The sequence below is a fragment of the Hoplias malabaricus genome, chromosome X1 (genome assembly GCF_029633855.1).
Source record: "Hoplias malabaricus isolate fHopMal1 chromosome X1, fHopMal1.hap1, whole genome shotgun sequence".
Classification (NCBI taxonomy): Eukaryota; Metazoa; Chordata; class Actinopteri; order Characiformes; family Erythrinidae; genus Hoplias; species Hoplias malabaricus.
Window position 1 is genome coordinate 9,545,242 of NC_089818.1, and position 17,837 is coordinate 9,563,078.

At 44.3% G+C, this 17,837-nt stretch overlaps 2 protein-coding genes across 2 annotated transcripts in view; one reads left to right on the plus strand and one right to left on the minus strand.

Annotated features, from left to right (window-relative positions):
* LOC136675541 (autophagy protein 5-like) overlaps positions 1–17,837 on the minus strand; it is a 74,791-nt gene that overhangs the window by 10,652 nt on the left and 46,302 nt on the right. The window lies entirely within an intron of this gene.
* On the plus strand, positions 1,846–13,697 carry LOC136675769 (PR domain zinc finger protein 1-like). The gene is made up of 7 exons (XM_066652517.1): positions 1,846–1,982; positions 4,061–4,312; positions 6,122–6,241; positions 7,720–7,972; positions 10,427–11,283; positions 11,398–11,526; positions 11,637–13,697. Exons 1-7 carry the CDS (start codon positions 1,956–1,958, stop codon positions 12,189–12,191), a joined length of 2,193 nt encoding a protein of 730 aa, XP_066508614.1. The 5' UTR covers positions 1,846–1,955; the 3' UTR covers positions 12,192–13,697.

Sequence of the window (17,837 nt, forward strand, 5' to 3'; positions counted from 1 at the left end):
AATGACCTAGTCACCTTCATTTCTCTTTTCTTCTTGATTTCTATTTTGTTGCTACACTTGTTATGCCTCCTCCTCCTCCTCCTCATTTCTCGTTCCCTATTCTCCCACTCTATGTATTACACTGTGTTGTAGTAATAAAGAGACTGGACTGGGGGATTTCCAGGCTTTTTTTTTTTTTTTAAATAAATAAATCTCCACAGCCATGAGAGAATGTTACTGTGGTGGGTGATGCGAGACCTTGGCAGAGCACCAGAGATCCTCTCTCACTTTGTACTTTGCTTTGCTTTCTTTGAGGCTTTCATCTCCAGTGGTGGGTATACAACCAGCTAAATGAACAAAGCGCAGATTACTTCAGCTGTCACAAAAGCTAATATCAGCGAAGTAGTGGTAGAAATGTATTAATATCAATATTCAGATGTTTGTGACCCCCAAATTAGCCCTCACTCAGCTTTAACAGGCAGTATTAACCTGCCCTTGAAGGTTCAAGCCTAACACATGCTGCGACAATTGGTCCGAATGGGGTGCTTCCAATGTGGCATCGATAGTTCAACAATGAGTCCAACAAACCCAAAAAAACGACTCACCTGGAGAAGGACCATTTCGTTTGCTTGGTGCGGTGCTCTTCTGAGAGCATTTCTCCTTGACTCCTATGTAAATCTATGATACCTTGCAGGTCTTGAGAAGATCGGTTGCCACAAGTCTTCTTCAAAAGTCAAAAATTACGTCCATAAAAGGTTCGGTTCCGATCGTAGTGGTTGTACAAAAACCATGTTGGTTCCCTAAATCAGTGAGTGGTTCTCAGGGCCATATGATCCACATTGGTTCCCAGTCTCTATTCATCGAAGGGTCTTAGAAGTGGTTCAAGTGAATGAGATGTTGAAAAATAGAGTTGAAAATATTTAAAAGGGAGACCACCAACCATTTATGAACTTTTCAGCACAGTGTATGAATGACATTTGCATATGCACAGAACACGAGGACAGGTACCAGGTAGTAGTCTAGGACCCTGTACAATACCTTAGTTCACAGTGTTCTAATGAATACGCATGCATGTAATTATTACAACGTGCCGTCTCCTTTATCCTCCTTCATGTGATCTTACTACACTTCCCTCTAGACCCAAAGTACAGTATCCGTGTGAAGTATTAGTCGCCAAAAGGCACAAAAAGGAACAGTTGAGGATCTCAAGCAGGGAGTGGCGCCCCCTACAGGAGGTCTGGAGACCAGGGCCCTCAAGGGGAAAGGAAGAGGGAGAGGGAGAGAGAAAGGATTGGAGAAGAATGGAGAGGAGGAGGAGAAGGAGGAGGAGGTGTGAGGAGAAACGCAGTCATCAATCTGCAGTCCCACTCTTAGTAAACAGCAACAGGTTATTGAGTCACTGGCTCAGGATGTCCTTCCTTCACAGGAAGAGAGTCAGAGGAAGGATCAACAGCCCCCCCCCCTACAACCCACCCCACCCCAGTACCCCCCAAACTGCCCCTCCCTCTTCAAACAAGATCCTATCTCTAGCCTATCCATCCCAGTTCTCTCTCTCTCTCTCTCTCTCTCTCTGATACAGTGATTGCTGCCTGCACTCAGTCGGCTTCAACGAGAGTGGTGAGACTCTGGTGAAAACGGCAGACAAAATTAATGCAATACTAGGGATTGAAGGGGGGAGACAGAGAGAGAGAGAAAGAGAGAGAGATAGAGAAAGGAGGAGGAGGTGGAGGAAGAGAGGGGAGGAGTAAGTGAAGCAAGTAGGCGGAGCCAAGAGCATTCAAGACAGAAACATGCTCAGTCAGTCAGGCAGTCAGTCAAACTCGAGACGCTCGCAGGAGAACACACTCACCATCTGGACTTAGCAGTGGGACGGGAGAGGGAACGAGGGGTGATCTGCACCTGTCCCACAAACACACTCCCTCTCTCTCTCTCTCTCAAACACACACACACACTCGAGGGAGAGATCAGACGGCTCTATGTGTGGCTGGAACCAAAGTTTGTCGGTGAGTGTGCCTTGTTTTTTTCTTTTTTTTTTTCTTGCTTTGAGATTTATGTCCTTTGGAAAAGTGCTGGAGAATCAACCAGCTGCTGGATGGCTCTATTTCTGGTTGCTCTTGCTGATAATTATTAGCTTTATGGGGTATTAATGAGGGCTGGTCACTGGATAAATGGAAATTGGATGTGCTTATTAGGACTCATTTATCACAAATACATTTGTATATTTAATGAGCTGCATGTTATTTATATTTTATTAAACAAAGCAAATCTGAAATTGTGAAATGCAAAATTGTTGACATTTTTTAAAAATGTGATTTACAGATAAAATAACTGTAAAACTACTTAATTAAGAGAAAAAAATGCTAAATATTAACTTAAGTCTATGTAATGACTTCATTTAAAGTAAAAGTTTAAAGTCAAACTATTTAAATTCCTGTCCTTGTCTTTAATCCACATTTAATCCACACTTTTAAAAAAAATTGCCCAAAACTGTGAATAAACACGAGTTATGATTGGTGCAGAATTCCTAAAATTGTAATTGCATTTTTAAAGAACTTAAAACAAATTGTCAGTTGAAGGGCTTCTTTGTGTTATTGGTATTAGTTTTTACTGTTATTATTATTATTATCATCACATTGTTAAAAAATTCTTTGCTGAAAAAAAATAGGAAAAAAAAGCAAAAAAAAAAGCTTGCTTAGTTGGTTCTTGTGCAGTTTCTTGGTTTCACTATTAGTTTTGATCTCGCAGCTGTCCTACACGGCCCATTTAGTGCCAGTGTGTAATATTTAAGTTTTTTTTTGTCCTAAACATAGAAACAAAAGCAGATTTTAATTGAATGGGTTTGGATCATTTAAATTTGTTCGACTGGTTTGAAATTTTGCTGAAACTTGTACAGGAAAAACTAGCAAATTAAAAGAACATTCTTGTTTTTGGTGAATCAAAAATGTACGTAATCAAATTAATTTAAAAAAATCAGTTGAAGATTCCAGAATTAAGAACAATATTAAAAACATTCTTTATGAAGTTACGATAAATCAGAAGAGCGTTTGTAGTTAACGTGAAATAGTTTTTCTCATTTTTGTAATAAAACTTCTTCATATCTGGCTCTGTTTTGACACGTTATCTGACTTCTTTATATAACGTTGGTCTCAGCTCTCCCGGTTCTGAACGTACACGGACGGTCCTGTGTGGGAAGTGTTTGAAGTTTGTTTGCGCTGCTGTGACCCCCCTATGGAAAAAGTTGTGATTCGTTCCCTTTTGTTCTTTCTATTCCCTCGGACAGTTTACACTGCTCTAGAGCTCCAGGTCCAAATTTAGCTCCATTCAGATCGAGACGGCACTTCCTTCCTCTGCCGTTCTTGTTTGTGACTCTATTTTCCAGCCAGAGCGGAAAGGAGGAGAAGAAGTGGGGAAATGGCTGTAGGGATAAGGATGGGTTACGGCGATAGAGAAGGATGGAGAAAGTGTGGAGACGGCCGTGGCAACCCCCTGCAAGCTTTTGATGAAATAGAAGGGGCTTTGGACTGTAGTTACATTTGTGATTCAGGCTTAAATGTCTATTAAAGATTATAGCAACTGATCACTGAGATGATCTCCAGTTTTATTTCGTGTTAATTGTGTGGTCGGTTTCCATTTCATTAGCCTTGGGTTTTCTAATGAATAATAGATGAAGTGATTTTCCTTTGTAAGACTTTTTTCCAGTGTTGAAGAGTTCTTTTTAATTTCCTATTTGGCTGATTTTTGCATCTGGTTTGATGGTACATCAAAAAGATGAGTGTATTTATGTCTGAGCAGTGTCTCTTCAGGACCTGGGTCGATTCAATTCAAGCGTCTCAGGAAGGGGTTGATTAAAACATATTTAAAGATCTTATTTAAAACTTTATCTTCTCGTAAAGTCAGTGGCGATTGATCACTGAACGTCTGGATCTGAGAAACTGGCGGTAGGACATTTAGAAGCGTAACTGATAAAGGTTTGGGGATATCTCTGTTCAGTTCAAAACACAGTGATAACAACACAATGTTCATTTTGTCCAGCAATGTTCACGAACTAAGACCTCTCTCGCTCTCTTTCCACCCTTCTCAGGCCGCCTCTCAGCATAGCTCAGTCATGTTGACCACCGAGGGGGTTCCCCACACCGCCGACCAGGTGGACCCAAAGATGGACGTGGAGGACGCCGACATGTCCAAATGGACGGAGGACGAATTTCAAGAGAAGTGCACCTACATAGTGAAGGACAATACGTGGGACAGCCCTCAGGAAAAGCCCGATCTGAACCGTGCCCAGTCCTCACTTCCAAGGAACCTGGCCTTCAGATACTCAGCCGACTTTAAAGAGGTATGTCTCCTTTCAAAAAACATTCTCTCTCTCTCTCTCACACACACACACACACACCACAGTGACTCAATGCTGTCTCACACTCTCAGACTGAGGAACTCATGGCCTGCAGCATGGTGTTTGGGATTGCGGTGTAGGATTCATGTGATACTGTATATGCCATCTGCTCGTAAAATGCTCCATGAGTGAGTGCGCCTATTGTTCCTGAGAGGGACCACTTTAACGGTCAGTCTTGAGGAAAGGAAAGTGTTGTTGCCATCACGACTAAAGCGTTATGAATTTTGGGATTCTGAGAGGGTGGGTGTCATTCTGGGGAACGGAATAGTCAGTTACTCACAAAAGTCTTGATATGTTCAATTTAAGAATTATACAGTAGGCTTATGAACAAGAAAGACACAAAGAGGGTGGATCCTGAGGAAGAGGAAGACTGAGAGTGAGAGAGAGAGGCAGCGCAAGCAAGAGAAAGTCAGACGCTCGTCATCCGTGTTTATGACATGCCTCGATAAAGCCACTCCTGCTAATCACCCTGTAATTAATCTTCTTTATCTTTGCTGTTGACAGTGCTTTGCAACTCATGTCAGGGGGAAAAAATAAATAGAATAAATACAGTTCCTTCTCCAGAACTGTCCACAAACACACACCCGAGAGAGGAGGACTTAAGTTAAGAAGGAACGCGAGCTGCTTCCCCCTCACATCAAACGTAGCATTATCAGGGACAGACAGTGATGTCTGTAGGGGGACAATGGGCAAACTTCCCCTTGATTCTTCGTTTGAGGGGGAAAACCTTTAAACCGTACCCAGATCAGCGCGATAGATTTTCTCATCACTCACCTCTTTTGTCTTATCACTTCCTTCAGGATCAAAAAAAAGGAAAGACAAAGCTACTTTAAAGAAGATGTATTTATTAGTGGATAGAAAACAGAGAGAGAGGAGAGATAGAGAGAGAGAGAGGGGGATGAAAAGAAGTGTGGAAATACAGACGCCTTTGCATGAGCCTACAGCAATTCTTCCTTAATAAGTTATCAAACAGGACTCCTAATCTCCGCGATGAAGCTCCGCTCCGCTGTAGGTTTTGGAAGCAGCGACGGGGGATTTCCTGCCTCTTTATCCACTCGGCTGTTTGTGTTTTCGGGGCGGGGGAGGTGGAAGAAAGGTGGTGGGGGGGATGAAGAAGAAGAAGAAGGAGATGAAGAAGTTTGGTTTCTGTAATCCAAAAGCCCAGACAGCGGCGTTCCTCTCCATCTCTGAAACTCTTTTTCTTTTTTTTCTTTCTTTTTTTTGATGCTGTTTACCTCAAAGGAAGAGGCGTGTTGTAATCGTAGGTGTAGATTTGTGCTTTGAGGCCTACAGTGGCGTTTGATGTGGTGGGGTGAGCTTTGGTAATGAGGGCAGGAGGAGGGTCCAGGTGTTTAATGAGAGGTGAGACGAGGCCAAAGTGTGTCTCTCGCAGGCCTGGACATGACCTTCTGGACACAACTCTGGGTTAGAGACTGGCAAAAGCCATTCATTGTAGTTAACCCAAGTGTTGATGAAACTGATCGGCCCCTTGGTGTCATACTCGAGGAGTCCAAACTTCTACTGACCTGTAATCCTCGCTCTCACACGTTATTAGATGACTAAACTTTGATTCTAAAAATAGCACCTCCAGTGAGGCTTCATTTTAATCACTGTCATTCTTTCTCATAAATACCTTGAAAACTGCTTGTAAATCCCTCGTTGCGTAGAGGTTTATGACATGATGGAACATAATGTCAAGTGTAATAAAATTCTTGGATTATGTCTTGACATAAGCCATTTTTTCCCTTCTAGGTAATTGGTGTGGTGAGTCGTGAGTACATTCCGAAAGGCACACGCTTCGGCCCTCTAGTGGGGGAGAAATACACCGCAGAGAACGTCCCCAAAGACGCCAACAGGAAGTACTTCTGGAGGGTGAGTCGGTTGTTTTCTTTCAGAAGCTTCACTTTCAGTAAAGGGGGAGCAAAAAGGACCAGACAAGAGTGAGAGAGCGAGAGAAAAAAAAAAAACAACGCAGCCGGTCACTTCCTGTTCCACTGACTTACTTCCTGCGTGACATCACGGGTGCAAGCAGAGCATGCTTATAGAGAAAAGAAGAAAGCGCTGAGTAAGAGTATAGTGTTTTGGGAACCACAAAATTGCGTCGGCAGCCTGGCTGACAGAGAGTGAGCGTCTTGCACGATCTTGTTTTGACTGTGCCAGTCTTGAGTGTCAGAGGAGCGTAAAGTCAAGCCCCAGATACAGGGATATGTCACTCACTCAGTCAGTCAGTTGGTAGCTGGAGATCTATAGGCTTTTTAGTGCTGACGGTAGGCCTTGGCATTGTGCGGGAAGCGTCACCAAGCTGCCAGTAAAACCTGTGCAGCGCTTGCTGCATCTTCCCCTGCTTGTGGCTTTCAGGGCTTGGCTGTGTACAGCTGTCGTCATGGGGAAAGTGCCAAGTCACTCTGATCACAAACCAAACCATGACAGTGAAAATTCTTGCAGGTTTGTTTTCTTCAGGACTATTTAAAAAAATATATACCTTTTCTGAATAACCTTCAAAACCTAGCTCCAACTAATCAATGTAAGCTTTTACACGCTAGAGAAGGTGTTTTTAAGACTTCAGATGTTTTAAGTTGGAACCAGGACTTGAGTTGGTGACCACCATATTACATCATCTTAGAGTTCCCCTAATGGAACTCTGCTCTTTACCTACTAAAAGCCCTGTGTGTTGATATTTGCTGTTCTTTCCTACCTTACAGGAGATCAGAGTAGTACTGAGATGAGGGGGTGTGTGTGTTGGGTTGAGGTGTAGGAGAGTACAGTAAAACAAGTAGCGGAAGAGTAGTTTTTGGTGCGACAGAAGAGAGAGAGGGAAGCCTGTGAGGAGTGACGTCATGAAATAAAGCGTTCCTGGAAACAGACAGGTTAGTGTAAACAAGACTCGCTAACCTTAAGAACTAGCCCAAAACAACGTGTTCCACTTCATAACCCTGAGAGCATGAGCTAGGGACTCTGTGAGAGTTTGCGTACGTGTGTGTCTAAGTGAGATGAGATAGAGTAATGGAGAGAAGACATGCAGATTCAATCTGAGAGTGTGAGTGCTAGTGGGGGCGTGCAAGCTGAGTCAACTGCGTGGCTTTATAAGAGACTGTAAGACTTCACCCACTTGTCTATCAGTCTCGAGGGCGAGCGCAGAGCAGCATGATGAGGAACTGAGTGAGTAGAGACGTTGAGTGACAAGGCAAGGACTCTTAAAATATATGATATAAAAATTAAACGTTTAAAAATAAGTAAATACATTAAAAAAAGAAGCGCTTTTAGAGAAGGCAAAGCTACCCATCACACATAGTTCTTCAGTGTTTGGCAAGAACTTGCTAAAAACAGTACTACCTCTTTTCTGTGTTTAGATTTATGCAGAGGGCGAGTTCCATCATTTTGTGGATGGTCTGGATGAAGAGAAGAGCAACTGGATGCGATACGTTAACCCGGCCCATTCGCAAGAAGAGCAGAACTTGGCGGCTTGTCAGAATGGAATGAACATCTTCTTCTACACAGTCAAGGCCATCCCAGCTGATCAAGAACTGCTGGTGTGGTACTGTGCCGACTTTGCCCGTCGACTCCACTACCCTCCTTCGGGAGATCTCATGATGCAAAAGCTCAGTAAGTAGAATTAAAATATATGTAATTATTTATATATATATCATTCTATAAAGCAATAGTTTGAAAACCGAATACACACAAGTTCCTGCTAGTATTCTTAAGCCTGCTATTTAAGGTTGTGCAATCTGTAGGTCTATATCATGACATGCAGGCCTCAACCAACCCGTGATCTACTAACTGACCCTGAAATCGAGTCTGCCTGTTTTAGCCTTACCTGTCGAGATCCTTTTGTGTATTTAAATAATGGTAGAGTATTATATACTAAATGGTACCATTGCACAAAAGCATGTGGCAATCAAAACAGGGTTGGCCATTCTTCATGGCCTTTTCTGACTCCAGATTAAGCCAAGGGGAAGTATGCTGTCTTCACTGGAAGGATGTAGTCTGTTATTATCGTTCTGAGAGAACACGCTCGTCGTCTCCCTTTCATCGGAAGATCAGAATTCCTCGGTCCACTTTGCGCCTGTGGTGTTGTCGTCTCTTTCCCTCTGCGTAATGTTGCTGTTCGGTAATGTTTGAGCCTAATTACATAGGAGGGGAGGTGCAATGCCACAGTCATCTGCACTTAAAGCCACTCTTTCAACATGAAAGCCTGCTCAACACGCTCAATCTGTTATTGCTCAACCGGTAATAAAAGTCTCAAAGCGAAACCTTTTGTGTCGTAAGAGACAAGAGACAGATAGATAGAGAGAGCACGGAGTGAATGAGTGAGTAAGGAGGAAGCAGACAATGCTCAGGTGTGGCGGGAACAGACCAGTCTTACTGTCTCCACTCCCCTGAGCCATGCGCATGCCCTCAGGCTATATAGGACAACACTGCCTGCCCCCCTGAGCTGCACATGTACTCACACACATTGCTAGCCTGTAATTAGGCCTGCTGACCCTCGGCTGACACCCAAGCTCCTACCTGCTACCTGAGAGTGAGAGCAGCCCGTGCATCTGTCCAAGCATCAAATCAAAGCCAGTCATAGCACAAATAGCCTTGCAGCCACTACGAGGTATGACTCAGTGTAATGGAATTGGCCGAGATGACTGGCAGGGCCTCCCACATGGGACTGATTTAGAAAAAGCTTAGGCAGGCTAAGTGTATGCTTGACTGGACATCTTCTGCCTTCTGAGGTAACGACAGTGCTTCAGCCTGTCTTCTGAGGAGTTTTAAGCTATCACTGTTTTGTAACCTCTCTCTCTCTCACACACACACACACACACCAAACTGAGATATGCCTAAGGGGACACGGGCAGCTCTTTGGCAGGACTCCTTAATTTATTTGGCACTTTAAAAGAGGGGGTTAGAGAGAGAGTGAGCGTGGGAGGGTGTGAGGGGGAGAGAAGAGAGAGGGAAAAAAAAGAAAGAAAAAAAAACCTCCTCCATTGACTACTTGAACTTCCTGGCGGCAGGGCTGCGCTGACAGATTGATATCTGGGAGATCTCTGGCTGTTTGTTTTGCACAAACTCTCCAGGGAGGAACAGGATTGGCCCTATCTCTGCAAGGGACCTTTGGGGTGGGGGGGTCGATAACTTCTAACTGTGTTTACACGTCGTTGCTGGAGCGGAGGGATGGGGGCCAGATTAATAGGGAGATCCTTAGGATACTCATCTTGCTAACCACACACACACACACACCCAGGCCCAAAAAGAGCCTCAACCCAGGTCACAGGAAAGGAAGCAGGAAACAATTTTGATTATTTACATCCTCTTTTAAAGTCTCTTCTTTTATGAGGAGATGTACAGAAAGGGAGATTAGGGAAAACCACGTGAAACGTAAAATTGATCTCGTCAGGCAGCGGTGTGGACTGGTTAGGAAGCTGGAACCAAACCTTCAGGATGTAGTTGTATACTCCTGAAAGATTTGTAGTCTTTAGATCCATTTTTTAAACACACGCTTCACCTAGGCGAGGTTCGCTAAGGGGGCCAAGAGAGATGCCCTCAAGTTTCACTCTGCTTTCAGTTGCTGTGGAGGTGTGTGGGGTAAATGGAGTCAGGGGCTTACTAGTAGGAAACTTTCAATCATCTGCCGCCACATCCATTAGATAGTATCAGTGCTTTGAGCAGAATCCACCCCACTCCACTACTCTGCCCGGGATCTGCTGTCATGCCTCACATCCTGTCTGCAGCCCCGAGCTTGGGACAATCTGTCAAACTGTCGCCCCTAATTGAACCACTAGGCTGCTTTGTGCTCTTTACATCTACTAGGCTGGAGAAGATCTATGTGCTGTGCAACAATGGATCTCCTGTAGCAAGGGGCCAATAGTGCTGCGAGGAGCTCATTAGTAGCCCCAGTGGGGCTGTGCAGTAGAATTTAAGCATGACACAAAACATTGCAGTTGTGGATGATAATCGTCAAATATGATTAAGAAGGTCAACCATTCACTGCTGGATTGCTGAAGTATGCTGATAGATTTAATTTCTGACAAGTATTTGTTGTTTGATGTCTGATGTACTTTGTATCTACAGAACAGAGTCTGGCAGATGTGAAGCAGCAAGTCACAGATGAAAAGCCTGTAGTAAAAAGGGAGCACACAGTCTCAGAGATCTTGAAAGACACGTGGAAAGAGCCTGCTAGGCCCCTGCCCACTCGACCCCACTGTCCAGTCAGTCCTGACCGGCCCATCTATCCCCGTGTCGTCTACCCGATTCGTCCGCAACCCCATTCCCGCCCGACAATCTGCTTTGCCGCTCGATCTCCTGGACAGTCCTCGACCACACCTAGTCCGTCGGCACGCAGCAGCCCCGAGACAAGTCCCGAGAGTAGCCCTGCACCTCGAGATATCAGGGAATCTCTGCCTGCGCTACCCCCTTCCATCTACAGCTTGGGCCAGTACCCTGGCTATTCCCCACCTATTCCCATTTCACATATCTACCCCAATCCACCTTACCTCCACTACCCTCCTCAAGTGGGTGGAGTGTTCCCTCGCATGTACCCCATCCTTAACGGCCTTCTACCACCTCACATGCCCCACCCGTCACCACTACTTCCTCCTGAGGGAAGTCGGCAATTTCTGCTGCCACCTTATATGATCCCACCACCAAAGAGTGCCTTCCCTAGGACAATAACTCCCAAGGACAAACCTCATGCCCCTGTCAGCGGTTCCCCTACGGCTGGCTGCGCTGCCTCCCCTGACCGGCAGCCTGCCAACCCTACCTCAGCCCTACCGGGCACTGGACGCTCCGAGGAGGAGGCAATCAGCAAGATGAAGAGAGGCCCAGCAGGCTACAAGACCCTGCCGTACCCACTTAAGAAGCAGAACGGAAAGATCAAGTACGAGTGCAACGTATGCAGCAAGACTTTCGGACAACTTTCCAACCTTAAGGTACAGCAGACTCCTTTTACATCATTCTGCTTGCACACACACGCTGTTATACTTATACATGTCTGAGCTATGAATGCGACTCTGTATCTAACCTCTGCTCTAATCTCTGCTCAGGTGCACCTGCGTGTCCATAGTGGTGAGCGCCCCTTTAAGTGTCAGACTTGCAATAAGGGCTTTACTCAGCTGGCCCACCTGCAGAAGCATTACCTGGTCCACACAGGAGAGAAACCACACGAGTGCCAGGTGAGCCTAATCTCTGTTCTCTAAACAATTAAAAAATAATAATAATCTTCTGTGAGCCCAAATGAGAAGGTCCTTCTATAGTCCTTAAAGCTCTCGCTCAATCTCCACAGGTGTGCCACAAGCGTTTCAGCAGCACAAGCAACTTAAAGACACATCTGCGGCTGCACTCGGGTGAAAAGCCCTATCAGTGCAAGCTGTGCCCAGCCAAGTTCACCCAGTTCGTCCACCTCAAGCTGCACAAGCGGCTGCACACGAGAGAACGCCCCCACAAGTGCCCGCACTGCCACCGCAACTACATTCACCTGTGTAGCCTACGCCTCCACCTCAAAGGCTACTGCTTGGCATCCATGCCATCTCCATGCTGCAGCCTGGACGAGCTCAATCGCATCAATGAGGAGATCGAGCGCTTTGACATCAGCGACAATGCTGACCGGCTGGAGGAGATCGACGGGGTGGACGTGGAGAGACTGGTGGAGAAGCAGATCCTCGGCCTTCTCTTCAGCCGGGAAATGGACTTCAAGACCTCCTACCACAAAGGCAGCGATCTTCTTCCTCTGCCCCTTTCCAACCCCTACGGCCTGAAAGAGCCAAGCAGTGAGACTTCTGTCATCAAACTCCTACCTGTCAAGGTGAAACAAGAAACTGTGGAGGCAATGGAACATTAGCCCCAGCTCTAGCACACACCCACTAAGAGACATGCTGTCCATCAGAGATTCAGCTCCCTGGGTCTGAGCAAGGGGCAGCCCACAGGTGTTTATAATACTTCTAATAAGGAGCCAGGCTCAGGCCATTGTCTTCAGGGACTTACTGTACTCAGGGCTAAGAGACACTGTTGCTGGCTGCTAGCGGTCCAGTGTGTCCTACACTTACTTTAGAGACAATCATTTACTCTTAATATCATAGTAATATTATTGATGTCATTGATGTTTGTTATTTTTATTCTTTAATAATATTTGGTTCAGTTTAGTATGCAACCTCTAATTTATTGTCCATTTTTTTCCCTTCAAAAACAATAATGTTTACAATGACTGGGTAATTCATTGTAATTGGATGTTATGTACATTTCCTTTTTTTTTGTTCTCCATTCTTTTGTATATAGTTTCTCGCAGCCTGCGTTAGTTGTGTTTGTTTGGCTTCTAATATTGATAAGTTAATGTCTAAGAGAAACGAGGAGCTTAATTCAGGGTTTTTCATTTCTTCAGTGCAAGCTGGTATTTAAAAAATAACAAAAAAAAACAAACAAACAAAAAAGGTAGCTCTTTTTGTGGAAGGCTGGAATTTTGAATTTCAAATGTTAGGGAACAAAAATAACTTTCTGATTACCCTCCCACAGGCCTTTCACTAATTTCTGTAAAGCACTCCTCAGTGTAACACAAAAGGGCATTTTATATATTTTCAACAAGTTACCTCAAAATGTGTGTGTGTGTTTGTGTGACAGAGAAAGAGAGAGTGTGTGTGTGTGTGTACATAGTCTAAGTGTATGTTCTGAAGGAAGTCAGAGGCATATATGATATTTATTGCTTTTCTACTTGAAGAAGAAACCAAATGTCCTGGAGTGGTCCAAATGAACAGGAGTCTGCTCGCATGTAGCACACTGGCTATGAAGCTGAGAGTACGTCTCTATTCATTCACTAATTGTTTTTCGAGCAATACTGATACCAAAAGGGGGGTATGGGAAGAAATAAAAGGAAGGCGGAGCTAGTTACCAAAGTCCATTCTTTCAAAGAGCAATGTGTGTCTATGATGAAGTGTTAGTCGCTCTTTAGCTGTCTTCTGTTCTGTAGATTTTTTTTTGTTGTTGGTTGCCCTTTTTGCGCTCATGGACGGCACAAACCAAAGCGCCTTGGTCTTTATATGCACTGGTTCTTCATCGTTTTGTTCATTGTTTTTTTTCCCCGTTTCTGTTTTTTATTTGTATGTTGTTTTATTTTAATGTATTTTAGATCCGTTTTTTTGGTTTCTTTTTTCTAAAGGCAGCAATACGTGCCGCAAAGCAGTAGCATCTCCTCATCTTTTGAATTATGACCAAAGTCTTCCCCACATCTTCAGCTTTAAACTAAACAAAAAAAAGAAAAAGAAAAAAAGAAACTCATCTGTCTCTATGTTTACATATTGGTTTACATAGCTATTTAAGTAAGTTGTTCAAATGTAAATTATGATATAAATGTTCACTGACCTAATGAGACTTTGCCTGTGTGTCTTTCCTCGTCTTATTATTAATATTTTAAAGACCCCCCCCTCCCTCCCACCTCCGGTGAAAATCAAGTGTTGAGTATATCCACCACGTGTGGTGTTTTTCCCGCCGTGGCTGAACCTGGAGCGTTCCCAAGACATTCTCAAAAACACGGATTCAGACAGCCTCAGTTTCTTACATCATAAACCTTAAGAATCAACTTTGGCGGAGGGAGGAGGGCATTTTGAAGGCAGTAGGGAATTTTTGGGAAATAGTTTTAAATATTGTTGTGATCCACTGAAAAATATCTCCAAAAAAATAGTAACTTTACAAGAGACGGAAAAAACGCATTAACTTTCTATGTAAAAAAATGTATTCCAAATAAATACAATTGGAGCATTTCTATTGGTCCGTTCATCGTAACATTTTTTCATATGGACAGTGACGATATATAATTACGACTAACAGATATGAGTTTTTACGTAATATTATTTGAAAAAAAAAAAATCTTAAGAAAAATCCCAGACAATTCCGAGAACAAAAAAAAAGTTGGTCATCCCTCACATTTAATACTTTAAATGATTTATTAGAAAAATTATTGATATATAGTTTATTAAGTGTAACATTAAATGCACAATAACGAACCCATTCTGTTTTTATTTTTTGTTTGTTTTTTTTAAGCTCAATAAATCTCTAGTCTCCTCTTAGTCCTATTTGACAGAAAAATCACTGAAATGACAGACGAATCATGGAATTCATTTTCTGACTCAGTATTTTCATTTTGCGTTTGAACAGGCGCCCTGCTTTGTTTCCAGTATCTTATTATTACTACTACTGGGGAAACCGAACATTCAGATATTCACAGAGAAGGTTCCACTGCCCTCGTATTCAAGGCCAAAAATAAAAGGGAGAGAGGCTCTCAGTTGCAGAGTGGGTGAGCCTGGGCCATCTCAGAGCAGTGCTGATCTGAGGTCAGCACCATGGACTGAGATCGTTCTAAATGCTTGAAGAATCTGATCCCAGATCTGCGGTCCTACTCTGACACCAAAAGAATCTGCTCGGGCTCGCGGAAAAGAACAACGTGTTATATTTCTTCTTATATTCTTATGACTAAATACAATGTGAACGGATGAGAACTGCTTCGTAATTCTGATAAATATTCCGTAGGAGTTGCTGTGTGTTTGGTACATTCCCACTCATGCCATCTCAAATAGGAAATATCACAAGTAAACATTTAGGCGAGCGCCATTAAATACGTTCACTGTGGGTCTACATTGTTTAAAACATACGCTGTATAATACAGCATGTCAGCAGTCCACCCACTATCCAACTCAATTATATCGCTCTCCGTCACACGCTCACACTCTCTAACTATCTTGTTTTCTGAAAGAATGTATGTCTTTCACAGCGCCGGAGACGTTTCCAGAAAACAGCCACTGCAAACGGCACTTACAGTAAACAGACATTCCACATGAGAAATTTAAACAGTTGAAAGACACAGTCGACAGTGACTCAAGAAGACCCCGTGGGGCCTTTTTGGAACTTGCCGCCCATGTGTCCCATCAGGCCCGAAGCTTGGCCTTACGCATTAAAGAAGAAACAGATGGAAACCAGGCCCGGACACCCAGAACAGAGGCGGAAGGGGAGACATCCGTCCCCAACCAAGTCCTTGCCTTTGGGGAAGCCATGTGAGATTTCTCCCCTACTATTATGAGTCTGTGGCAAAACAGAAGAAGCCTGAACTAGCTGCTGCCTTTAGTGTTTAATGTGCCATGACGACACTTTGGCAAAACCTGGCCGGCATTCCCATGCACGTCCACCTCCTCGCTTGTACCTCACTTGCACTGCGGAAGATCAGAGAGCATGATTAGGATTTCCGAGCCACATTCCATCTACGTTTATGGCCCACATGTGAGCTTTTGAAATATGAATGATAATTGGCTTTCCTCACTTCCTGCGGGGTCCCACCACCAGCAGCACCAGTGACTCAGTGAAACCACCAGACTTGACAAGAAACATCTGCTCTTTCAAATAAGCTCGATTCTGTGTAAATAAGGCAACACAGCAAATGAGATCAAATGAGACAGAGGGTGAGGTTTCATTTACTGTAAAGAGGGAACCCGTCACATGGGCGGCAAGTGGTGGTGCAGTACCTGAGGGTCTGAAAGCCTGCAAAACATGTACTAGAAGGGTTTGTATGGTTAGCAACATTAGGGTGCTTAAAATGGCACATGGATTCACTTGTATCTGTGCATTAGCAGTTTTATTTGTGGATCTGGAGTGTCTACCAACCCACAAACCTGTGAAATAAAAACAGTCAGGGTGCTTTTTTTTATTATTTTTTTTTTTATATAAAGGCTCACCCCATGAAAACATGGGATAAATCAAATAATTCGGCACCTTACATAGAGTTCAGTTTGAGATATTGCCACCTAGCAACCCGCATGAGGACATGGAATGTGTGCAGTCAGTCTAGTGTGTGTGGGTGTGTGTGTGTGATATCAATTTGAGGAATAAAAATAAATGTATTATTGGTCATCCACTTTGCTAGGGGGCAGTGTCACAAACACATAAGGTCCTAGAATTGCGGTTGTCCTTAAACCGAAAGAGGTCCTAAAACCACTGAACCTCTGGTACTAAAGGTATATCATACCGAACCAGCCGATCTGAACCGGTGGGAGAGTGCGGTTGTGCTGTTTGATCCTTGTGGTATTTTGACCAAAGCAGATTAAGCCACAGAGCTGTGTTCGGGACCAAAATGCCCCCCTTTTCACTTCAGCTGAGACACTGGGCACGTGTTGCCTTAATACTAGGAAACAGAAAAAGGACACTACTATTATAGCAGCTGTAATGGCTCAAGACTATTCAAAACATGTAGTGGTTTCAAATATAGCTCAAGAATGACTCTCAAATGGTGTAATGTGCTGTTTAAAGCAGATCATCCAGTTGTTTTTCAGTCTGGCTGGAGCACTTTGATTGTTCCTTCTTGCCAAGAGTTAGATTATGCCATTTCCTCATATGCCAAGAGTCCGATTATTTCTTTGTACAACAAATTACAGTCTTCCTTTCTTCACAGCCAGCCAGGAGCCACAAACCACATATCCAGCCCGCCACAAACATGCACACAAGTATACACACTGGTTCCCTTCACTCCAGCATCAAGAACGCTGTGTTTACTTCACCCAGTGGCCACATTTCTTTTGTTTTTCCACTCGTCCGAGGAGTGGATACCTTTTTTTGTCACGTATAACCAAAGGAATTAGACAACTACTCCAGGGCAAGAAACTTAGTGGGAGCAAAACAAAGAGAGTGGTAAATTGCAAGGACGTGAATGAAGAGGGCATGATCACGGGCCTGTCCTGTCCTCTGACTGATCACAGTGTCTCACAGCCCCTCAGCACCTGCCAATTAGGGGCCTGGGTTAATGACAGGTTAGTTCTACCCCAGTGGGAGGCTGGAAAGAGGGGGTGGGGGGGGGGTGCTGAAAATGAGAGGGCACCTATGGTAAGAGAAGTGAGAGTTTTGTTGTTTGTTCCTCCAAAGTTGTCCACCCCCATCCCACTGCTGGAATCCAGGTGTACTCTCCACTTTTTGGAGGGGTGGGGGAACGGGGTGAAGGGTGAGAACGGAGGGGAAAGTTTTCTCCCGACACCTCGTATAACTTAACAGGCCATGGCTGGGTTATGGGCTTCAAGTCATCTCCGTTTTACTCTCACACCCCCGTAATCAGCGCATTTAGAAGAGCGGACAGGCCAGGGTGACGAGGGAAGAGGTCTCCGACGACGGGAAGAGGGAAAGCGACCTGAGCCCCTGTCCACTTAATCATTACGGGGACTTCAAAGAAATCCGGGGCGAAAGAAATAGAGCCACAAGTCTTCTGAAAGTCTCAACTCTGACACAAGCAAAGGAGAGAGAGATGTGGATTGAAGAAGGGACCGGTGACCAGGCGCAGGCCGACGGAGATCGGAAGAGAGGAAGCAGAGGAAGAGGAGGAGGAGACAGGATCCTCTGATCTTTTTAGTGACGGCTTTACAGGAATGAGAGAGCAGGGCTAGGACGGCTTTTACTTAATGAACTCACGAAGAGTGCAGGGCTCGCTTTGATGTCCACTCCACCACAAAGAAGAACCACCCCCCCC

Coding starts and splice junctions, on each gene's coding strand:
- LOC136675769 (XM_066652517.1), top strand. CDS start 1,956: ATGTGTGGCTGGAACCAAAGTTTGTCG. Junction 4,313..6,121: donor ACTCAGCCGACTTTAAAGAG/GTATGTCTCCTT, acceptor TTTCCCTTCTAG/GTAATTGGTGTGGTGAGTCG. Junction 6,242..7,719: donor ACAGGAAGTACTTCTGGAGG/GTGAGTCGGTTG, acceptor TTCTGTGTTTAG/ATTTATGCAGAGGGCGAGTT.